Source organism: Crinia signifera, chromosome 3 (assembly GCF_055691185.1).
Source record: "Crinia signifera chromosome 3, ASM5569118v1, whole genome shotgun sequence".
Taxonomy (NCBI): domain Eukaryota; kingdom Metazoa; phylum Chordata; class Amphibia; order Anura; family Myobatrachidae; genus Crinia; species Crinia signifera.
The window spans coordinates 49701428-49725851 of record NC_139219.1 but is presented as its reverse complement, the minus strand read 5'-3'; the positions used below and the strand labels follow the sequence as shown (position 1 = coordinate 49725851).

Below are 24424 nucleotides of genomic sequence, written 5' to 3'. Positions count from 1 at the left end.
GCCCAAGAGATTTATAAAAAACCTTGATGTATGCCAGGCGGTCAATTATAGAACATTGGGGCAGATGTATTTAGCCTGGTGAACTCATAAGGTTGAAGGTGATAACGCACAAGCCAATCAGTTGTGTTTGAATAATTACAGTTATGAGCTGATTGGCTGGTGCGTTATCACTTTCCACTGTATCACTTCACCAGGCTAGATACATGTGCCGCAGTGCTGCAAAGCCAAAGTGTTTTGTGCTGAGCATCAGAAACTAGATCCAATGGTGGAGAGCAACATTAATCTACAACGATGCACCAAGAATAATTATTTCTGAAATAAACCCTGAGAACTGTATGTACATAGATTTATATAGGTTTATTGAAGAAAACTGATTCAAACAGGTCACAATCATACCAATGTCTGTGCAATGGCAATCACCTTGGAATATTTGCCGTCTGCCTTTCTTAGGCAGGATGAAATTGGGGTCTTTATTCTGGTTCCTACTGGATTCCCATTGTCCTCTATAAGTACCACATTGTTGGAGTCAAAGCGTGGAGTCATGTTGGCGCCCGGCATCTTGTGGCCGACTATAAGAGCTTTCTTTTTTTGCCCCTTGATGGCTAAGAGGATTTCATCTCCGACCTTCCCTACACCCGACTTGTTATATACATGGATACAGCGAGGGGCCTTGTGATATGGTGTATTCCCCAGCGCACTGTTATCCACCACTCGGACTCTAGTCAACTTCTGGACTGCTCCAACGGATGCAGAGAAGCTGAGGGACAGAAAACATGCCGTGTCACAGAATGTGGAGAAAGAGCCAAATGGATGTGTAAAGGAACAGGGGAGAGGCAAGTGCCCTGACGTCTGTGTGCTAGGAGGAGGGGATAGGTCAGTGTTGTCATGAGTCTGTATTAGGAGGAGTAGCGATATCTCTATGTCCTGATGTCTGCGCGGTAGGAGGAGGGGAGAGGTCAGTGTCGTGATTACTGTATTAGGAGGAGTAGAGATTGCTATACAGTATGTCCTGATGTCGTTGTGCTAGGAGGAGGGGAGAGGTCAGTGTCGTGATTACTGTAATAGGAGGAGGGGAGAGGTCAGTGTCGTGATGACTGTATTAGGAGGAGTAGAGATATCTATATGTCCTGATGTCTGTGTGCTAGGAGGAGGGGAGAGGTCAGTGTCGTGATTACTGTAATAGGAGGAGGGAAGAGGTCAGTGTCGTGATTACTGTAATAGGAGGAGGGAAGAGGTCAGTGTCGTGATTACTGTATTAGGAGGAGTGGAGATTGCTATACAGTATGTCCTGATGTCGTTGTGCTAGGAGGAGGGAAGAGGTCAGTGTCGTGATTACTGTAATAGGAGGAGGGAAGAGGTCAGTGTCGTGATTACTGTATTAGGAGGAGTGGAGATTGCTATACAGTATGTCCTGATGTCATTGTGCTAGGAGGAGGGGAGAGGTCAGTGTTGTGATTACTGTAATAGGAGGAGGGGAGGGGTCAGTGTCAGGATGACTGTATTAGGAGGAGTAGAGATATCTGTATGTCCTGATGTCTGTGCGCTAGGAGAAGGGGAGAGGTCAGTGTTGTGATTACTGTAATAGGAGGAGTAGAGATATCTACATGTCCTGATGTCTGTGCGCTAGGAGGAGGGGAGAGGTCAGTGTCGTGATTACTGTATTAGGAGGAGTGGAGATTGCTATACAGTATGTCCTGATGTCGTTGTGCTAGGAGGAGGGGAGAGGTCAGTGTTGTGATTACTGTAATAGGAGGAGGGGAGGGGTCAGTGTCAGGATGACTGTATTAGGAGGAGTAGAGATATCTGTATGTCCTGATGTCTGTGCGCTAGGAGAAGGGGAGAGGTCAGTGTTGTGATTACTGTAATAGGAGGAGTAGAGATATCTACATGTCCTGATGTCTGTGCGCTAGGAGGAGGGGAGAGGTCAGTGTCGTGATTACTGTATTAGGAGGAGTAGAGATTGCTATACAGTATGTCCTGTTGTCGTTGTGCTAGGAGGAGGGGAGAGGTCAGTGTCGTGATTACTGTAATAGGAGGAGGGGAGAGGTCAGTGTCGTGATTACTGTATTAGGAGGAGTAGAGATTGCTATACAGTATGTCCTGTTGTCGTTGTGCTAGGAGGAGGGGAGAGGTCAGTGTTGTGATTACTGTAATAGGAGGAGGGGAGAGGTCAGTGTCGTGATGACTGTATTAGGAGGAGTAGAGATTGCTATACAGTATGTCCTGATGTCATTGTGCTAGGAGGAGGGGAGAGGTCAGTGTCGTGATAACTCTGTATTAGAAGTAGAGAGGAGTCCTGATATCTGTGCATTAAGAGGAGGGGAGAAGGCAGTGTCCTAGGGTTATATTTACAGAGGTGGCTTTCAGGCGAACATTTTAGCGGCACTCGCAATAAAAGTAAAACCAGGTTTTACACCTAACACGAGTGCCACTTATAACTTTCACCTAAAAGCTGCCGAGAATTAGTAGCTTATTAAAGTCTCCGCTTCGTAAATATAGCCCCTGATTTCTGTGTATTAGGTAAAAGGCAGCATCCAGATGTCTCTCAAATAGGAGTAGGGGAAACATCTGTAAGTCCTGTCTGTATAAGAGCTATGTCAATACACTTACCTGAAGGTCTGTTTGTGGACAGCCTGGTGCCAGGACTGGGAAATTACAAGTCTCGCTGCTCTGTCCAACATGGCCATACTCCTGCCGGCAGATAGAAAGGATTAGTGAACAGCGAAACATTTATATAGTAACTCTTTTATTGCTGGATAGAATGAGGTTGTGGGTGGAGACAACTACTATGTATCTTGAGCACATTAGTAGCATACTGTACATTTCTAGCACCTGTACATTTAGATTTACCTTTTTCCATGCATCTAGTGCTTACTGCATTATTAAACCAGCTCACACGACCAGCTCCTCATTAGTTAAAAAGATATAATATAGACAACCTTGAATAATTACAGCTGGTACTGGAGGCAGCATTATTGGAAGAGGAATTGATTCCATTTTTTACTGAATCTCCATGAGCACCTCTCAGGGGCAAACGCAGGATTTTCAGAAGGGGGTTTCCAGAGGGGCAGAGCAAAGCCGGGTCAGTTAAAGTATTATAGATAGACCAAATGTATATAAATAATAATAACTATATATAGTGGAGTTGGCTTATTATTCATAATTTTCTGGTGGGAGGACAGCTTGCTTGTCTGCAGATATCTCCAGTTCCCGAAAATAGATTTCTTAGATTTTAATGGAATTAAAAACTAGAGAATCCCACGGTATTGGGGACTAGGGGATCATATTTCAGGAGGCAGAGCAATCTGCCAACGAGTATATAAAACTAGATACTAGGTGTGTGGAGCTGGAGCAGTAACCAGCTGCTGGAAGGCTGAAATCACTGGTTCTGGGCATAGTAGAGACAAGCTACTTGTGTCAATCAAAGGATGAGAGTCCCTGCTTTTGGAATATACTCTCAGAAAAACTCTAAGTCAGACAGAACCTGAAATATCTGACTGGGAAGAGCAATTAACAGGCTTGGATGGGGACCACTGCTTTGAAGTCAGATATCTCAGGTTCCCAAGGGCCGATTTTTAAAATTCTTGTACCCCTTGAAAGAAGGGACCCTCAGCTTTCAGCCTAGGGCCCTAAGACTCCTAGGGGTGTTTCTGTGTACTCAGAAACCCCCCCTGCATGCGCTACTGCCTCTCATAGTAGGGAATTCCATAGTCTGACAGACTGCCCCAATCCTGACACAGAGATAATGGACTTCCTATGAGGGACAGTGCCACCACTGGAACCTTAGCAACATAGTGCTCAATATGAATACCGCTTGTCCACTACCACAATAACACTTGTTATTGCTGGGTCACCGCTCAGCGGAAAAAAAGACTCTGAAAAACTTATTTGTGTCCAGTTACCCAGGAATCCAACCTAGGCAGCTACAAGGTTAGAGCCCTGGAGGGACCCGTTAAAATCCTATGGAGAGCCAATCACCAGCACTTAGAGATGATCTCAGCTTGAAGTGTCGGCAGAGGCAAGACCCGCCACTAACCTATGCACAGCCTGCGGTGTGAATAGGATTTCAAGAAGCTGTGACACAACATGAAATACGTGTTCACTTACTGGGATCAGACCTGGGTTTTAAATAGAAAAAGGGTATAATATTCTCTCCCTTTGACTACATTCAATTTCATGTGAGCATTTTTTAATTCGTAGGACAGCAGGGTCATCTGAAATTTTATATATATATATATATATATATATATATATATATTGCTCTGTGCCTGGACTTCCCTGGTAATGTATGATTGCCATCACCTGTGGGGAGCTAGGTAATGGATAAGAAAGGTGTTTCACCACAGGTGATGGCAATCATACATTACCAGGGAAGTCCAGGAACAGAGCATTTTCTCCCTGAAGGACAGGGTCAGGTAGGCCACCCTGATATATATACCAACGTTGATGTAAGAGCTGTGAGCAACGCTGGCATTTTTAGTGGATATTTTGAAGATCTCCCACATTTTACATCTGTTCCCCTGCAGTGCACATGGTTTTGTCCATTTAAGAAGGAATTTGCCAGAAGGAGTGAACCAGAATAACCCCCATTGTCCTCCATCCATGACCTTGTCATCTCCAACTCCCTTAGGGCAGGATGTACTAAGCCGAAAATGCGGTAAACCCCCCGTTTTACGGCATTTTCATATGTACTAAAACCCCACCGCCTCCACCGACCCCCCTCTCTCTGGCTTACCTTGCATCAGGCCTCCTGGACCCAGAAGGTTAACCCTTCCTCCCCCTAGTAAAGCAGCCGGACGTCCTTCCGGGTGCAGGGGGGAGAAGGAAGGAGGGGCCGGGGACAGCCTGCTTAGCTGTGCCCGGCATGAGGGGAGGAGGCGCCCAGGAGGTGACGGAGACATTACAGGTATCACGGGGGACCTCTGTCACCGCACCGCGATGCCAACCACATATGTTAGTACATATGCACTGGCATCGCGGTGGACGGGCATTGAAGTATATTAATACATCCTGCCCTTAACCTCCTCCCAATGACAGAAATAAGCCTGTACTTAGCTGACACCCCTTATTATGCCTCATTCTCATTTGGTGTCCTTTCCTTCTTTTATTCCTCTAGACCTGGTGACTGCCATCCTGCCATCTTTCTCCTGCTGCCCCTTCCAGCGTATGGGTCTTAACTCCATCTTGTCTACTTTAACTTCATTCCAGCACTAACCCCCTTTCCCACCCCGATTTTGCCAAAAGCGTGGTCACTAAAGGCATGCTCAATGCTCTTGACCCTGCCATCACCTCCTCCACACACTCCAACATGAATTTCAGTTGATAAAATATCCTATCAGGTACTACCAAACAGTCTACATATTTCACCTCTAGCTTAGCCACCATATACTCCTTCTGTCCTCCTATCTGGCCATATTCTCATCCACTTCCCCACAATCTAATGTATCATCAATGACACCGATCATGTGATTGTCTACTCTACCACATCACCATCAGAAGAAGGTAGACTGTGGTTCCATTGCATGTTGAAACCTTCATAAAATACTAGTCCATATAATATGGCACATTTACCGCAAAAAATAGGAGCAAAATGTTACCGTATTCTACCTATGTAAAGACACATTCTTGCTCTGAGACCCAATCTCTTTAATATTGTACTGTGCAGGTTTACCTTTCAGATGGCATTAGCCATATCCTCTTGTGGGGTACTTCAGTTAGAATACAAAATTCCCAGCTATAATACTTGGTAATGGTTTTATTTATTTTACCAAGGTGAGCCCAAAGAGGTGCGCAGTAAGCAGGGCAGGATTAAAAGGGGCAAAGGGGATCAGTACCCCTGGGCCCCCCTCTAGCTAGGGGCACCCTGTGGTTGGCATGTATTTTACTTTTTTTTTTGTAGCTAAAGCAGTGGTTCCCAAACTGTGCGCCGTGGCTCCCTGGGGTGCCGCGGCGCCAGTGTCCCTAGAGCAGGGACGAATATAGAGGGGAGCAATCACCCCCCACCCCAGGCAGCCAGAAGTCCTGCTCCCTCCCTTCCTCTCACCCCGCACATACAGAAATGCAGCAGCAGTGTCCCTGCCTGGCATCCTACTACTGCCGCCTCCGGCCATCCCCTACCCCTCCCTCACTGTCCATGTCTCTTTACCTGCAGTCTAGCAGTGCTGTCAGTCTCACAGTGGAGTGAGCTAGGTCCCCAGCACTGAGAGTGGAGACCCTGCCGAGTCCTGACCTCCGTGCAGGGCCCTGGCTCACTCCGCTGTCAGACTGACAGCACTAGGCTGCGGGTAAGGTGCCGTGCACAGTGTGGGAGGGGAAGGGGATGGCTGGAGGCGGCAGTAGTAGGACGCCGGGCAGGGAAACTGCTGCTGGGTGTCTGTCAGTGCGGGGTAAGAGGAAGGAAAGGAGCATGACTTCTGGCTGCCTAGGGGGGGACGATCGGAGGCTAGTGTGCCAGGAGGTGGGCTGCAGATGGTGCAGTGTGCCAGGAGGTGGGCTGCAGATGGAGCAGTGTGCCAGGAGTTGTGGGTGGAGACAGGGTGTTAGGTGGGTACTGTTGGCAGGGGTTAAGCGAGTACAGTGTGGCAGTGTGGGTGGTTTAGGTGAGTGCAGTGGGTTAGGTGGGTACAGTGTAGCAGGGGCTGGCAGTGCAGGTTGGCACAGTGGCGAAAGGGGTTAGGTGGGTGCAGTGGGATAGATGGGTGCAGTGTCCTGCTCGCTGCTGTCCCTGGCCACACCGTGTGTGCTAGGGACCACTGGTCGCATGGAAATTTCCGCACGGGCCACCTACTTACCCATATTAATTATTTTGGCTTAAGGGTGATTTGAAAAAGTCATGGAGACCCAAAGGTGCCTTGGACTGAAAAAGTTTGGGAACCACTGAGCTAAAGGTTTTGTGCATGGGAGCAGAGGCGTAGCTAGGGCGGAGCGTGAGCTCCGGGCGCTGTAAGTTGACATGGCGCTGGAGCCACGCACCGCGAACGGCATCCATGCCCTGCCCTGCTGTATACCGCTCGCCCGCTGTCTTCTGAGTTTTACTCAGAATTGAGTCTAAGGTCTTCAGAAAAATGTCCGCCGGCCTCCTGCACTGAGGACATGTCTAGTGCAGAAGGCCGGATGTAGGGGGCTAGCAGGAAGTAGCCTGTGTCGAACACACTTAACTGCTGCCTGCCTTGGTGTCCACTGTGTCCAGCATTGAGAATTAGGTAAGACAGGGGGAGCAGCCTGTGGTGTCCTGTTGAAAGACAGGGGGAGCAGCCAGTGGGGTCCTGTAAATATACAGGGGGAGCATCCTGTGGTGTCCTGTTGAAAGATGGGGAGCAGCCTGTGGGGTCCTGTTGTTATACAGGGGGTGCAGCCTGTGGGGTGCTGTTATTATACAGGGGGAGCAGCCTGTGGTGTCCTTTTAATACAGGGGGAGCAGCCTGTGGTCTCCTGTTATTATACAGAGGGAGCAACCTGTGGTGTCCTGTTATTATACAGAGGGAGCAGCCTGTGGTGTCCTGTTATTATACAGAGGGAGCAGCCTGTGGTGTCCTGTTATTATACGGGGGATCAGCCTGCGGGGTCCTGTTATTATACAGGGGAAGCATCCTGTGGGGGTCCTGTAATTATACAGGGGAAGCAGCCTGTGGGGTCCTGTTATTATACAGGGGAAGCAGCCTGTGGGGTCCTGTTATTATACAGGGGAAGCAGCCTGTGGGGTCCTGTTATTATACAGGGGAAGCAGCCTGTGGGGGTCCTGTTACTATACAGAGGGAGCAGCCTGTGGGGTCATGTTGGTATTATTATTGTACAGGGGGAGCAGCCTGAGGGTGCATACATAATAATGTAACAGGGTGGTGGTGGCAATCATTAATGGTGCTGAGCATCGGGTTCCAAGGCACATTGCAGTGCATTACTGGGAGTTAACCAAGTCCCATGACACTTTGCACAAGAGGGCAGGGGCTGGAGCTCATTACATGCTTCTCTGGCCCATGGAGGACAGCAGCAGCAACCTAGCCATGGGAGGGTTTCTAATCAGAGGCAGCACTGAGCCTGTGAGGTCTCCTACAGAGTAATGCTGCTTTCAGACCGCAAAACTGGCTTTGACCCTGTATTTGGAAACGTTTCCAAAAACGGGTCTGCCAGGTAAAACCCCTTTCACACCGCATCTCTTAAACCCCCGGGGGGTTAACACCCCCAAATCCCCCCCCCCAGGGCTTACAACCCCCCCCCCCTCCCTAGGGCTAACAACCCCCCCCCGTGCAGCCGGTACCTCCGTTGCGTGATCCGGCACTGCAGTTGGTCGGGGAAGCACTTATGAAAAAAAGCGTCTTTCAGAAAATGGCTGCCCCATAGGAAAACCAGTTTTAAAAAACTGTCTTTCGTATGGGGGCAGCCATTTTCCGAAAGTCACTTTTCTTATAAGAAAAGTGACTTTCGGAAAATGGCTGCCCCCATACGAAAGACAGTTTTTTAAAACAGGTTTTCCTATGGGGCAGCCATTTTCTGAAAGACACTTTTTTTTCCATAAGTGCTTCCCCGACCATACTTCACTGCCGGGATCCACAACGAAGGTACCAGCTGCACGGCGGGTGTCGACACACGCGCCGCGTGGGGTGGTGTCGACACATGCACAGGGGGGGGGGAGCGATACGCGCGGGGGGGGGGAGCGACACGCGCGGGGGGGGGGGGGGGGGGGGGGGGGAAAATCGACACGCGCGGGGGGGGGGGGGGGGCGGCGGCGGGCGGCTCCAGTGCTGCGAATATTTAATGAGTGCTCATTAAATATTCGCTGCTCTGAATTTAGGACCCAGCTCATTGATCCCAAAATACCGGGTCTGAAACGGGTAGGACCCTGCATTTTAACCGGTTTGAAAAAACTGTATTTTCAAACCGGTTAATTGGATCTGCACCTTTCAGACCGCACAGATTACCGTTTTAAAACGGTAAAAAAACGGCAATATACCGTTTACAAAGTGCGGTCTGAAAGGGGCATAAGGTGCAGAGGGACAAACACAGGCTTTTCATGTAGTATGTATATCCACCCCCTGCAGTTACCCATTGACCAAGTTTATACTGCCTTTACTCTGTGTTTTGACAGTGCAATATTCTCCCATGCAGTTTGCAGCCAGTAATGACAAGTGCAAGGGGGCCCCCCTGGCTAAAGTGCCCAGGGCCCCCTGAAGGCTTAATCTGGCACAGGCGGTAAGGCCTGGTGGGTAGTGTTCATTCTAGCACCCTGCATCTTGAAAACCCATGCAGTTCCTCTTCCCTGCGTGGGGTGTCGCTCTCTGCTGTGTTGCTTGTAGCACATGTCTGGTCTGCATATCAGTTCTGACATACAGTCCACACTGTGCTGGAAGCACCACAGCAAAGAAGATACTCCCATACAGGTGAAAAGGAACTGCACAGATTTTCAAAAATGCAGAACGCTAAAATGAACAATACTGATGGGCATGTAGGAGGTGAGCAGCGAGAGCATGTAGGGGTGATGTTGAAAGGCATTACAATTAAAAGGTGTCACATTTTTTTATGAGGATGTGTTGCCAGTAGCAACCAATCAGCTTCCATCTATCATCTAGCTATAGTACTAGAAGATAACTAGGTTGCTATACACAGAATCCCCACGTGTCCCCTTTAGAAGGTTTGATACATGTCCCCCCCCTTACACCATGACTGGGGGCTACCACTACAATATCAGAAACTTGCACTCACATCTACACTCGCAACGATAGGAGTGTGAGCAGATCCCCGGCACATCTACCTGCTCCATTATACAACCACAGAATCCCCCAATGTCACTTACTGTCTGACCGTGTGCTCCTGTCTGTCGTGTGAGGGGACAGCTGGGGCTGCCTGAGTTGCACTCCGGCTCTTCCTCACTAGAAGCACAACTCGGTCTGACTCTGACTACGAATCGTCCCCGCTCTCAGGCCACTGACATTGCTCATGCTGCGCAGGACATACGGTCACTGGCTACAACAAAATGTCTCCCGGAGGCAACGTGACTACAGCATCCCCGCTGTCACTGCTTCTGACGTCCTCACTGGCGGCCATGTTTACTGATGGAATTATAGCCAGTTTGCCTTGGTTCGTAATAGACCTACCACAATACAGATATGCGGGTTCACATAATCTGGATCCCCAAGCAGTGATAGATATACCCCTATACTGTGTAAGGGCAGCACACTGAGCCACAGTGTAGCCAGAATTACGCTCTAGTGTGTGGCGTATGGTTATCTAGGAGGAGTGAGATGTGGGATACTACACAGCCATTAACCTATAGTAATGCGCTAAATACGTAGCCAGGAAGAAATATGGCGTCAGCGGGCTATGAATGAGCAGCCGGCTGAACGGCTCGCCTCTCTCCATCCACGCTCACCCAGCCACCGCTTTCGATTCGCCCGCCCACACCCACGGCGAACGTCCTGTGTGCTGCTCTCTGATTGGCTGGTCGCGGGTGACGCGTCGGATCACGTGCTCGCACCCACCGGAGGAGAAGGAGAAGTACTAGTGGCGGTGTCGGGCGGGGGACACACTTCCGGTCTAATCAGTAACTGAGAGCTCGGCGGCTCCGGCGGAGGAGGGAGGCACCGACATGGACAGCCAAGGCAGGAAGGTGGTGGTGTGCGACAACGGGACGGGGGTGAGTCCTGCAGCACGGGCGCGCATTGGGCGTTGGTTGTCACCCCCCCCCCTAGCCCGGGCAGTCAGTGGGGCGTCTGCAGCAGCACACCCAGTGCCGGCATTGCCAGCATCCCGGGATGCTGAGCCCACAGAGGGGGCCCTGGGGACCTTACACCACTGTGATCCCAGATTCTTCTGCTTCCACCGTACTGGCTGGTGAACGTGACCCCAGTATTTGTGCAACCCTGTTCTTGTGTGTGTGTGTGTGTGTGTGTGTGTGTGTGTGTGTGTGTGTGTGTGTGTGTGTGTGTGTGTGTGTGTGTATGTATGTATATATATATATATATATATATATATATATATATATATATATATATATATATATTTCCTTTGACTTGTCATACATAGTGTGTACACTATAGAAAATGAACTACAGTAGGTGTGTATGTAAAACACTACTGAACATGTTACTGCATACCTGTGTGCCCCCCCCCCCCCCAACCGGTGACATATGACATTGCATTAGTGAGTGGCACCTGGAAGCCTCTGGCAGGGCAGGGGTTACAGTCCTGTCCCCGCCTGCTGGGCTGGAATGAGAGCTGCAGGCCCCAGCCTGATCAGAGGCTCTCTGTACCTTGACATGTGTAGGTGGCGGGGTAGCCTTTATCTTCTATCCTGTATCAAAGAGCACAATACCAGACTGTGTCAGTGACATCCCATCACACAGAGCAGGCATGTCCAACGTTGGCCCTCCAGATGTTTTGAAACTACACATCCCAGCATGCTTTGCCACAGTTTTGCTGTTAGAGAATGCTAAAACTTTTGCAAAGCATGCTGGGATGTGTAGTTTCAAAACATCTGGAGGGCCAACGTTGGACATGCCTGACACAGAGCATCTTCTGCATGCTGTGCCTAAGCGCTGAGTACTCATCATTCTCAGTGGTCTTAGCCTGTGTGCTAATCCATTGCTGCTGCTGATCAGTTGCTATATTGGGGAGAGCTGTCAGCAGGGATGCAGTGCTTTGCTGTACACTTCCCTCCTGTTGTCACAGGACAGGGTAGATGGGGTGCTGCGTATACACTGCACATTATGTATCTTCATTCCGGTAATGGTCTCTTACGCTACAGAATTTCTCATTTCTACAGAATATGAATGAGATGTATGCTTGGATTGGCCGTTTATTAGGTATGCCATGTCTGGGTGTGTTTAGATTACAGGCAATGAAGGTGTTCTTGAGTTTGGTACCTTTGCTTTCTCTGACAACAAGTAGGAAAGCTTCTATTGACTTTGTTATATAGTTGTAGCTGTGTGTGCTTGAGGAATTAACACTATGAAAGTATGACTTATTTTTTTTCCTGTTTCTCTTTTTTTCCTTTTTATTTTTTTTTATTGGTGCAGGTCATTTTATTTCTACCAAATGTTCATTGGTTAATCCTATTATATTTTGTGTGAATTCTTTCCAAAGTTGATACATTTTATATCAATCCTGCCACCCATTTTTTTCTTCCTGGAGCAGTTTCTGAATATTCAGTGTGAAGCTGGGGGTTAATACATATTTATATATAAAAAAGGAGCCTATCCCTTTAAAACCTAATCAAACGTTTGTTCTTTGTTGGCTAGAGGAAGCCGTAAATGACGAAGAGGAACTGAACTGCGCAAAAATAACTTTTACATTTCAGTGACTTATGGGGCCTACACACATCCCGATTTTGGCCAGAGATATAGCATGCCAGATTTAGCATAGCAGATTTCCTTTGAGCACAAAATCATCTATATCGCTTAGAATGTGCAAAATGTGTCAACGATATGCCTCAGCGATTCTGCTTAGCGATTTAAGCATGCCAGATTCTTCTCAAGCATGGGAAAAAGAAAAAAAAAACTCATTTAAATAAAAATGGGCAGTTCAAAGGGCTGGGGGAGTTCTTGGGGAGTTTGAAGGGGAGAGAAGTCAGGAGAAGTGTTGCAAAGAGTACCTGTTCATAATAGCACCTTACCAGAGTGTTTGCAGTACTTTCTCTTCACTCCTCACCCCTTGAAAAAGATTATTTTTCAAGGGGAGAGAAGTCAGGAGAAGTGTTGCAAAGAGGAACCATACCTGTACATAATTGAACTTAAAATTAACAATAAATAACATTTTGAAATGAAATGACACCATACCGTGTTTTTAATAATTTATTATAAATAGTATAAAAGTATAAAATTGAACACCACTGGGTTCATCAACAATATCAGGCCGAGAAATGCCTCTGGCCCAAAGACTTTTCAAACAAACAAAGGGATCAGGCCAACAAACTCACAACAGTATACTAGAGGCAACAGAAGTGATGACTCACAAAATGTGCAAAGAAGAGATAGCAAGGGTAAGGACAGTCTTCAGTGAAGGACACACAACAGTGACTGATAACGCATCATTCTGGAGTCAGGGCCAAATGACGTATACAAGCAGACATTATAGTCTACACGTAATCGAAAACGCATGGAAGAGCAATTTTTTCAACTTTTAAAATTTGGAATTTTTTTGGTTTTTAAATTTATAATGGATAATAAACAGCATCGTCCTGTCCTTGTGTACTCGAGAACGCTGAGTACATTCCACTGGACAGACTGCTGGTGGTGGCTGATGTGGGCGGGTTGGGTGAAGGGGCTCCCGTCGTGTTAGCTGGGGCAAGCTGCGGAGGATTTGCCGCCGGATTAATATAGGGTTGGTGGTAGGGATACTGTGGTGAGGGTCCGCAAGATGCGTAATGCATCGGGTCGCGCATTAATTTGAGGTCATCAGGAATGTTTTTATCCTGTGCCCGAATTATTGCGTCGTACACGATGCATTTGAATTTCCGACGAGTGTCGTCGTCATCCATAGAACGCATCTCCGAGTCTACAGTGTTTGAAAATTGGCTAATTGAATCAATAGGCTTATTAAGCCTTGCCTCCGCAAATTGAAAAAATTGCTCAGAGCTGCCGGCTACAGATCTTTTGGCTGTCTTCTTCCTCTGCCTGGGTGGTGGCGTTGGCAGGGGGGTAGAGGTCAAGGGTTCCACTTCCTCGCACTCTAGATCTGTAGCCGCTGTAGGCTCGGACGTCTCCGCAAACAGCTCCGGAGTAGCATCCTGTAAAATAAAATACTTTAGGACCATGAATAATGATGACATGTCGCATATCTATATGTGTTCACACTTACCAGATCCTGGCTCTCCTCCTCTTGCCTAATTGGAGGCACAGGATCCATGCTAATCTGTCCATGCGTCTTCGATTCTTTCTCCAGCAGGAAGTGCATCTGGTCGTAGTACCATAACGTTGGCTTGTATACGTCATCGGCACCGGCTCCAGAACTCTGCGACTCAGTCACTTTTGCGTGCTCCTTCACAAAGACGGTCCTCAAATTCGCTATCTTCTTCTTCACACATTCCATGGTGGCATCACTTCTGTTGGCTTTAGCATAGGCCAGCAAAGCATTGTAGGCCTGATCCCTTTTCTGTTTGTTTGAAAAGTCTTTGCTTGTAATTTGCCACAGGCATTCATGGGCCCGATATATGTCGATGAACCCAGTGGTGAATTTCTTGGAAGTATTCTGTTTTGCTATTTCTGTGTGAATAATATGGTATAAAATGTAAATACATAATTAACAAATATGCATCCACCATTATGTACATAAACAGTCCAAACTAGGTCAGCTTACAATCTATTGTCCCGACCACATGTACATGCGCACACATTCACTGTTTTTAAAGGGGGTCTGGTAAGACAATTTACCCCATCATAGACATGCAAGTAAACAACACATGACTAGCTTTTGCAATGTGCCAACACCCCAGAGCATGCATGTTAAAACCACATGACTAGCTTTTACAATGTGCCATCACCCCAGAGCATGCAAGCAAACACCACATGACTGGCTTTTACAATGTGCCAACACCCCAGAGCATGCAAGCAAACACCACATGACTGGCTTTTGCAATGTGCCATCACCCCAGAGCATGCAAGCAAACACCACATGACTAGCTTTTACAATGTGCCATCACCCCAGAGCATGCAAGTTAAAACCACATGACTAGCTTTTACAATGTGCCAACACCCCAGAGCATGCAAGCAAAAACCACATGGCTAGCTTTAGCAATGTGCCATCACCCCTCTCCAAACTTGCGGGCATCACATGACACCCTCACCCAGAAGCATGCTTTATTTTATAACATTGGTGGCACAGTGGGCGCATCACATCCCCCCAAACATCATTGTGCCCATATTCTTGCGCTGGGGGGGCAGCGCGCAGCGGGTGCAGCGCGCATCACGTGACACCCTCACCCATGAAGTTTACATTGACATATGACATTGCATTAGTGTGTGGCACCTGGAAGCCTCTGGCAGGGCAGGGGTTACAGTCCTGTCCCCGCCTGCTGGGCTGGAATGAGAGCTGCAGGCCCCAGCCTGATCAGAGGCTCTCTGTACCTTGACATGTGTAGGTGGCTGGGTAGCCTTCATCTTCTATCCTGTATCAAAGAGCACAATACGCAGACTGTGTCAGTGACATCCCATCACACAGAGCATCTTCTGCATGCTGTGCCTAAGCGCTGAGTACTCATCATTCTCAGTGGTCTTAGCCTGTGTGCTAATCCATTGCTGCTGCTGATCAGTTGCTGTATTGGGGAGAGCTGTCAGCAGGGATGCAGTGCTTTGCTGTACACTTCCCTCCTGTTGTCACAGGACAGGGTATACGGGGTGCTGCATATACACTGCACATTATGTATCTTCATTCCGTACTGGTCTCTTACGCTACAGAATTTCTCATTTCGACAGAATATGAATGAGATGTATGCTTGGATTGGCCGTTTATTAGGTATGCCATGTCTGGGTGTGTTTAGATTACAGGCAATGAAGGTGTTCTTGAGTTTGGTACCTTTGCTTTCTCTGACAACAAGTAGGAAAGCTTCTATTGACTTTGTTATATAGTTGTAGCTGTGTGTGCTTGAGGAATTAACACTATGAAAGTATGACTTATTTTTTTTCCTGTTTCTCTTTTTTCCTTTTTATTTTTTTTTATTGGTGCAGGTCATTTTATTTCTACCAATGTTCATTGGTTAATCCTATTATATTTTGTGTGAATTCTTTCCAAAGTTGATACATTTTATATCAATCCTGCCACCCATTTTTTTCTTCCTGGAGCAGTTTCTGAATATTCAGTGTGAAGCTGGGGGTTAATACATATTTATATATAAAAAAGGAGCCTATCCCTTTAAAACCTAATCAAACGTTTGTTCTTTGTTGGCTAGAGGAAGCCGTAAATGACGAAGAGGAACTGAACTGCGCAAAAATAACTTTTACATTTCAGTGACTTATGGGGCCTACACACATCCCGATTTTGGCCAGAGATATAGCATGCCAGATTTAGCATAGCAGATTTCCTTTGAGCACAAAATCATCTATATCGCTTAGAATGTGCAAAATGTGTCAACGATATGCCTCAGCGATTCTGCTTAGCGATTTAAGCATGCCAGATTCTTCTCAAGCATGGGAAAAAGAAAAAAAAAACTCATTTAAATAAAAATGGGCAGTTCAAAGGGCTGGGGGAGTTCTTGGGGAGAGAAGTCAGGAGAAGTGTTGCAAAGAGTACCTGTTCATAATAGCACCTTACCAGAGTGTTTGCAGTACTTTCTCTTCACTCCTCACCCCTTGAAAGATTATTTTTCAAGGGGAGAGAAGTCAGGAGAAGTGTTGCAAAGAGGAACCATACCTGTACATAATTGAACTTAAAATTAACAATAAATAACATTTTGAAATGAAATGACACCATACCGTGTTTTTTATAATTTATTATAAATAGTATAAAAGTATAAAATTGAACACCACTGGGTTCATCAACAATATCAGGCCGAGAAATGCCTCTGGCCCAAAGACTTTTCAAACAAACAAAGGGATCAGGCCAACAAACTCACAACAGTATACTAGAGGCAACAGAAGTGATGACTCACAAAATGTGCAAAGAAGAGATAGCAAGGGTAAGGACAGTCTTCAGTGAAGGACACACAACAGTGACTGATAACGCATCATTCTGGAGTCAGGGCCAAATGACGTATACAAGCAGACATTATAGTCTACACGTAATCGAAAACGCATGGAAGAGCAATTTTTTCAACTTTTAAAATTTGGAATTTTTTGGTTTTTAAATTTATAATGGATAATAAACAGCATCGTCCTGTCCTTGTGTACTCGAGAACGCTGAGTACATTCCACTGGACAGACTGCTGGTGGTGGCTGATGTGGGCGGGTTGGGTGAAGGGGCTCCCGTCGTGTTAGCTGGGGCAAGCTGCGGAGGATTTGCCGCCGGATTAATATAGGGTTGGTGGTAGGGATACTGTAGTGAGGGTCCGCAAGATGCGTAATGCATCGGGTCGCGCATTAATTTGAGGTCATCAGGAATGTTTTTATCCTGTGCGTCGTACACGACGCATTTGAATTTCCGACGGGTGTCGTCATCCATAGAACGCATCTCCGAGTCTACAGTGTTTGAAAATTGGCTAATTGAATCAATAGGCTTATTAAGCCTTGCCTCCGCAAATTGAAAAAATTGCTCAGAGCTGCCGGCTACAGATCTTTTGGCTGTCTTCTTCCTCTGCCTGGGTGGTGGCGTTGGCAGGGGGGTAGAGGTCAAGGGTTCCACTTCCTCGCACTCTAGATCTGTAGCCGCTGTAGGCTCGAACGTCTCCGCAAACAGCTCCGGAGTAGCATCCTGTAAAATAAAATACTTTAGGACCATGAATAATGATGACATGTCGCATATCTATATGTGTTCACACTTACCAGATCCTGGCTCTCCTCCTCTTGCCTAATTGGAGGCACAGGATCCATGCTATTCTGTCCATGCGTCTTCGATTCTTTCTCCAGCAGGAAGTGCATCTGGTCGTAGTACCATAACGTTGGCTTGTATACGTCATCGGCACCGGCTCCAGAACTCTGCGACTCAGTCACTTTTGCGTGCTCCTTCACAAAGACGGTCCTCAAATTCGCTATCTTCTTCTTCACACATTCCATGGTGGCATCACTTCTGTTGGCTTTAGCATAGGCCAGCAAAGCATTGTAGGCCTGATCCCTTTTCTGTTTGTTTGAAAAGTCTTTGCTTGTAATTTGCCACAGGCATTCATGGGCCCGATATATGTCGATGAACCCAGTGGTGAATTTCTTGGAAGTATTCTGTTTTGCCATTTCTGTGTGAATAATATGGTATAAAATGTAAATACATAATTAACAAATATGCATCCACCATTATGTACATAAACAGTCCAAACTAGGTCAGCTTACAATCTATTGTCCCTACCACATGTACATGCGCACACATTCACTGTTTTTAAAGGGGGTCTGGTAAGACAATTTACCCCATCATAGACATGCAAGTAAACAACACATGACTAGCTTTTGCAATGTGCCAACACCCCAGAGCATGCATGTTAAAACCACATGACTAGCTTTTACAATGTGCCATCACCCCAGAGCATGCAAGCAAACACCACATGACTGGCTTTTACAATGTGCCAACACCCCAGAGCATGCAAGCAAACACCACATGACTAGCTTTTGCAATGTGCCATCACCCCAGAGCATGCAAGCAAACACCACATGACTAGCTTTTACAATGTGCCATCGCCCCAGAGCATGCAAGTTAAAACCACATGACTAGCTTTTACAATGTGCCAACACCCCAGAGCATGCAAGCAAAAAACACATGGCTAGCTTTAGCAATGTGCCATCACCCCTCTCCAAACTTGCGGGCATCACATGACACCCTCACCCAGAAGCATGCTTTATTTTATAACATTGGTGGCACAGTGGGCGCATCACATCCCCCCCAAACATCATTGTGCCCATATTCTTGCGCTGGGGGGGCAGCGGGTGCAGCGCGCATCACGTGACACCCTCACCCATGAAGTTTACATTGGTGGCACAGTGGGCCCCTCTCATTACCACCCCACCCCACCTGTGATCAGTGCGTTGGTGGTGCATAGTACTTACCAGCTCCGGAGGGTTCACAGCGCGTGGTGTCTGACAGCAGCAGCATGTGCAGAATGGAGAGGAGGGCTCAGGGAGTGTCCAGATGAGCAAAATTGGTGGTCACTTGAGCACAAAAAAAAGACACCACACAAAAGGCACCCGATATGCAGGGTCTTGCTAAACGATTTTGCTAGATTGATGGGACATGCTCATTCTTCATCTTAATGCGATTTAGACGCGCGGGGCTGCGCATCTATATCGGTTTAGCCCCCACACACCCCGATGTATGCTTAGTTTCTAAGCGACCTTGCTAAATCGCTTAGAAAATGCCACAAAATCGGCATGTGTGTAGGCCCTATTACTGTTTGAGAGACTCGTAGGTTATATTTATAGAAATAGTAATGGTATATAAGGGCCTAAACTAATGAAATGAAACAAAAGAAGGTAACGCCATGGTGGAGAAATGTCCTTGCCATGGATAATCGGCTTTAAACGGCCATACACTATACTGTCCGATGTTGTTACCTTGTCATTTGATGACACTGGCGAGGCTGAAGGAGAAGGGGCAACTTCTTGGACTACACAGTGCCACAATGGAAGAAGTGACCGCTGTTGCCTGGGACACTGACTCCCACTGTCCATGCATAGATAGACAGGGCATAATTCACAATTATTTTGTAGATTATGAACATAGTTAATGTAGATCTAAAGGCTTCTATAGCATCAGAGCCCCCACAGAGAGTTCCTTTTGTTTGCTCAAAAAATAAATACTAAACCCTTATTTCTGTAGAACATTATCTAGTGGTTCAATAATTAAACAGGAAGCACATTCAGTGTTATCAAGCAGTACATCTTTATAATGACTGCAGAACCTAAAACTTATAATGGAAAAGGTTTAGAAAGAAATGTGTATGAAAAGCCGTGTCCGTCTGTAAGGCTTTGCTCTTTTTTTTTTCTTTGTACTGTGCATACGAGCAGCATTCATCCTCTTTTCTTCCCTTTTTTTAAACTGATGGAAAGAGTTGACTCATCTTTCCTGTCCAGAACTTCAGCAGATTTGCAATTTCCCCAAGGATTTCTACTGCTTGGTTTAGTAGTTGATGTTCTCTTGCCAGCCCAGAGTAAGTAACCCATTCTGGCTCACTTTGGATGGAGTCCATCCTTTCTAAATAGTCTGCAGACCACAAGTATTTATTTTATTACTGTAAGATGTGCACATCTGGTCTCATAGCTCTGGTATCTGCTGAGCCGGACTGATTTAGTATTTTCCTCCTGTCTGTGTAGTGCGCGAAACTTATCTCATTTGGGTTGAGAGAGAAAAACAGTTTTTCCTCTTTATATATAAATTGAATGTATTTATCAACACATCTTTAGATATAATATTAAATGGCGCAACAATTTGGGCCTTTAGTCTATTATTTCAACTGAAAACCACTTTGCTCAGCTAGCAACTCTGATAATTCGCTATTAAACTTGTTTTTAGTAAGTCTGTAAACTGTTACCTTAGTTTACTACTAGTAAGCCCGCTCGAGGCAAAAGCTTCGAAAGCCAGTCTGCTACCTTCTGTGTTTGTGTGAGAAAGAAATGTAGTTTCACTTTGCCTTCAGATTGCAGTGTTTCTGAGACTCCCAGACAACCCGTGCCCCTTTTTTTCATACTTGCCTCATCCCCGGTCCCAGGGGTGAATTGCGTGAGTCCACGCAGGTGATATCACGGGCGTGCCTGCACAATGTTCCCCTGGGACCAGAGATGCCGCTGAAGGCTGCCGTGGACATCGGGGCACCACCATTGGTGGACCAGGTAAGGATGGTAAAAAAAATATTCTGAAATCCAGGGAAAAAAACTCCCTTACTTGTATCTAATACAGCGTAGCAATACGGTGGCACTCCCGGTAAATAAACGTCACAACACAGGTGCACGGTACAATGTTTCGAGGTTTATTGCCTCATCAGGTACTGATTTATCTATCTATATCTCTATCGGTTCTGGCCTCTACTGGTAACCTACACCGTACCCCAAACAATACAGGCCTATTGCAGAGTGACATTCTGCTATTCCTTTAGAAGCTGTAAACCTTTTGTAATACCCTAAAATTCAGTGTATATCATGGCTATCCTGTTACACAAGTGTCAATCTGCTCCATGTGCAACACAGTGCTTTCACAGTTTGTGACCTGGAAGAGACCATTTCCCATACAGTATTCTGTAACCATTCGGGAACAAATATTAACATTTATGTAGCGTTAGAATATTCTATTGCACTGTATAATTGGGAGATTATACAGTCAGAACATTGCGGCACTTACAGACTTAAAAAACCCCCCTCAGCATTCTAAACAGGAGTAAAGGTGTGTACACACTGGCCAATTGAACAGCCAATATATCGATGGAACTAGTGTTCACTCTAGCTTTTCCGGGGGGCGGTCCTGGGCTGCTGGCGTCACAAAAGGGGGTGTGCCCGGGCCACGACATCCTGAAAAGGTTGCGGTCCGGCCGCCGCCGTCACTAAAGGGGGCGGGGCCCATCCGCCGACTTCACTGAAGGGGGCAGGCCCGGCCCCACCAAAGATGCCGGGAAGAGCCGGGCATCGCCGTCTAAGGTAGTGCTGGGCTTCCCTGTGCAAGCAGTCGGGGCAGGCACCAGGCTGTTTTAGCGGGGCAGGGCGCATTTTGCCCTTTAAAAATCGGACAGGCGCAGCCTAGCGGGAACACTAGGAACATCAAGCAGTGTGTACCAGCGATGTTTTGGCCCCCTGATCAGATGAGCGTTCTATCTTCTAGGTTTTACAAGCATTTAACACACCAATTCATGTTTGGGCCAGGTATGGTAATGCTGACTTGGCAAGATTCCCTTGCACCGCTATGGCGTGCGGTGCCAGCAGAAGACATTCTGGTTCGGCACATCAGATTGATGTCTGTAAATTGAATCCACCCATTATTGCGATTGAAAACAAAGCCTGAAAGGTTTTCTTTATGTCTAGAAGTGGCATTAATTATTCTTCTATACAGTGGAACTGTAAGACATCAATGTGGACTTCTGCCGCACAGTGTTCATTTTTAGTTCTTTCCATGGTTTATAGGAATACTCTTACTGCTTATTGCCATTTACTGCTAAAGCCTTTTAGCTTGTTAGTGATCGTACAGTGTCTCTGGATGAGACTGATGGGTTACTATGATGTTTGCAAGCCTCCCCTGAGGAGTACAGATTGCAAGTATGCTAGGAAGGAAGCTGATCAGCTTTTATCTGAAAACACTGGAACAGGTTATTCTTCTCCGGATACGATGGTAGTATAAGGACAAGTTACTCAGTACACCCATTCATTCATCTCAAACACTGGAGCAAAGTGTTAAATTCCTTAGCAACTAAATATGATCTGGAACACCAAATAAGAAAAACAATCTGGTTCACTTATCATTTATATATGCAGGAATTCTGTTTTCGGTTCAGTTTTTTTTTTAATTTTAAGCCATTTAGAATGACCTGCTTGGGTGGACTAGACTGTAACAGGGATATATTAGGGAGAGACGTAGCTGCATTAGAGGCTATTTATACACAAGTTTTTAGAAACATGTTCTGATTAAAGCCTCAGCAAGGTTTCCTTATTGCCTGCTGGATTTGCCAGTCTTTTATCCCCTCTGTGATCCTCTACATTGGTATTTGTCACACACGGGTTTGCCCTAGCTTACTTCTAGGAGGAAACGGTTTATTTTATTTTTTTCCATTCCTTTATTTGATCTGCTTCTAGTAGGTAGTGTGATGGAAACATTCTAAGGGCAGTATTCAATGCGGCCTGTGTGGGGGTTAAATTGGCGGGTAATTGCCGAAAACAAGCGACCCTCACTGTTTAACCCAGGGGTTCCCAATCTTTTTCTATTCACGGCACCCTAGAGTATCAGAATTTTTTTCCAAGGCACCCCTAGGCCCCAAAATATATATCAAATGAAGTAGATTGTGTTATATATGTGCTTCTTAGGTTCAGTTATGTGGTAAAGGGCAGGATTTGGTTCTGATTGTACACATTTTATGAATGGCAGCCACCAGCACTGGTTTTGTTTAGAAATAATTGATCATAAATTATTTTAATTGGTCCTGGACGACCAACCTGAGGCACCCCTGCAAGCACCCCTGCCTAGGCGCACAGTTTGGGAACCACTGGTTTTACCCTGTGTGGGCGGCTCACATTTTCAATGTTCTGGGGGCACCCTCTCTGTCGGATGATGGTGAGGAATCCCCCAAACAGCGAGGTTCACAGCTAATGCCTGCTGCATTTAGCCATAAGCCTCGCTGTTGAGGCGGCCGCACACACCATTTCCATGTCACTGTAAAAACCCAGCGAGGTGGAAACTGCGTGTGCAGGGGGTCTGTTGAGTACTAACTGTGCGAGCTGTGACAGCGAGCAGTCAGCATTGCGTGCTGTCACAGCTTGCAAAAAGCACTGAATATACCCCTACGCCTGCTCACGTTTGTTTTAATAGCATATAGCTATATATCCTATCTATAACTTTCAGCTAGTTTGTGACAGATTAGAAATTCCTTACTTTCCCTCCATTTTATAAGACTGTAGGATGAGTGTTGGATGTGTAGATGACCGATCCGACGGGCGTCTGGACCCTACGTCGGAAATTGCATATACATTTGCACATTGCAGCGGAAGAAGGTGCATTCTCACGTGCCATGCTGGCATCGTTGGGATAACTTCTGGTTGACCCTGCAGCAGGCACGACTAGAAGATATCTACTGCGTCCGCAGGGCAATGCCAATCTGAGATACACGACTGATTTGCAGGTGTGTTGTGTGAGAGACATGCAGCTTCCATCCTGCAGGTATGATGACCATATATAAATATTGGTGTAATTACAGGTGTACATTGATTTCCACCGCCTCCCACCACACCCATTTCCCTGAGTGTGTGCCAGACTGTGAAGGCACCCAGTAAGATCTAGTGGCCTGAAATGCAAAGCAGCAGACCAGACTTGTGCTTCATCTTCCCGGAGACCGGAACCTATTCACCCCCTCCCCCCCCCCCCCCCCCCCCTTCTCTGTAATTTCCTCTTCCTCTTCTTTCAACCTCTTCCTCTTTACATTCAAACCTTTCAGCCAAACCTTAGCGATGTTGCGCTAATTTGCAGTCCGTTATGAGACACATGGTTACCAAATAATAGCTGTTCTTTCACAAGGAGGCAAAATGGAAAACAGAAGAAAGCTATATTTGGGGTCTGATGCGGGTATGACTTGGTGGATGTGCACATCTGCCCCTGCATAATTCTAGTGTTAACAGTGGCAGTCCTGGGGGTTGGGGCTTATCTATAGAATTGATAGTTTTTACTAGGGATACCTGTCTGCTGGCACTTACCGTGCAAATACAGTACATTCCTACATTCTTAAATATAGAGGTCACTTCATTAAACCTTGGACTGGTGTTACAAAATCACTGAAGTCAGCTTATAGGGGGTCATTCTAACCTGATTGTACGGCTGCAAATTCGCAGCATTTAGACGCCCCGCTAAAGTGACATCCTGCCGCGCTAATGAATGTTAACGACTGCAAATCTATTTGCTACCGTGCGAATATCTTTAAAAAAAAAAAAAAAAAAAAAAACAATTCGGCATGCCTGTGCTTTTCCTGACTCTCCCATGAGATGCCAGTTACCATCCACAGACATCGACTTGCTACTAGAAATAGCAGGACTTTATCGCTGCTAAGCATTGCACAAGCACATTGCAGCTCATATACGCAATGTATTGATGATCAGCTGCCGGGTGAATTGCGCCCCTTCCGTCAGGTCTGAATTACCCCATAGTATGATCCGGCATCTTCACTAGTCTTCCAATTCCATAAA

The 24424-nt window shown here is 46.5% G+C and overlaps 2 protein-coding genes across 2 annotated transcripts in view; one reads left to right on the top strand and one right to left on the bottom strand.

Moving 5' to 3' along the window:
- Window positions 1-338: 338 nt before the first annotated feature.
- On the bottom strand, window positions 339-10306 carry MRPL14 (mitochondrial ribosomal protein L14). Its single transcript, XM_083175755.1, has 3 exons — window positions 9788-10306; window positions 2611-2691; window positions 339-757 (listed from the first exon to the last, which is right to left on the bottom strand). Exons 2-3 carry the CDS (start codon window positions 2685-2687, stop codon window positions 391-393), a joined length of 444 nt encoding a protein of 147 aa, XP_083031881.1. The 5' UTR covers window positions 2688-2691; window positions 9788-10306; the 3' UTR covers window positions 339-390.
- Window positions 10307-10387: 81 nt separating this feature from the next.
- The window catches only part of ACTR2 (actin related protein 2), a 49273-nt gene continuing 35236 nt past the window's right edge, over window positions 10388-24424 (top strand). Inside the window, exon 1 of the mRNA XM_083175754.1 lies at window positions 10388-10627. Within this exon, the coding sequence (XP_083031880.1) occupies window positions 10580-10627 (48 nt within the window). The 5' untranslated portion in view covers window positions 10388-10579. The remainder of the gene's footprint in view (window positions 10628-24424) is intronic.

Bases quoted from the DNA above. Each gene is read 5' to 3' on its own strand.
- MRPL14 (XM_083175755.1), bottom strand. From the start codon at position 2,687: ATGGCCATGTTGGACAGAGCAGCGAGACTTGTAATTTCCCAGTCCTGG. The intron at 758-2,610 runs GTAAGTGTATTG...TCTGTCCCTCAG, and splicing joins GTCCACAAACAGACCTTCAG to CTTCTCTGCATCCGTTGGAG.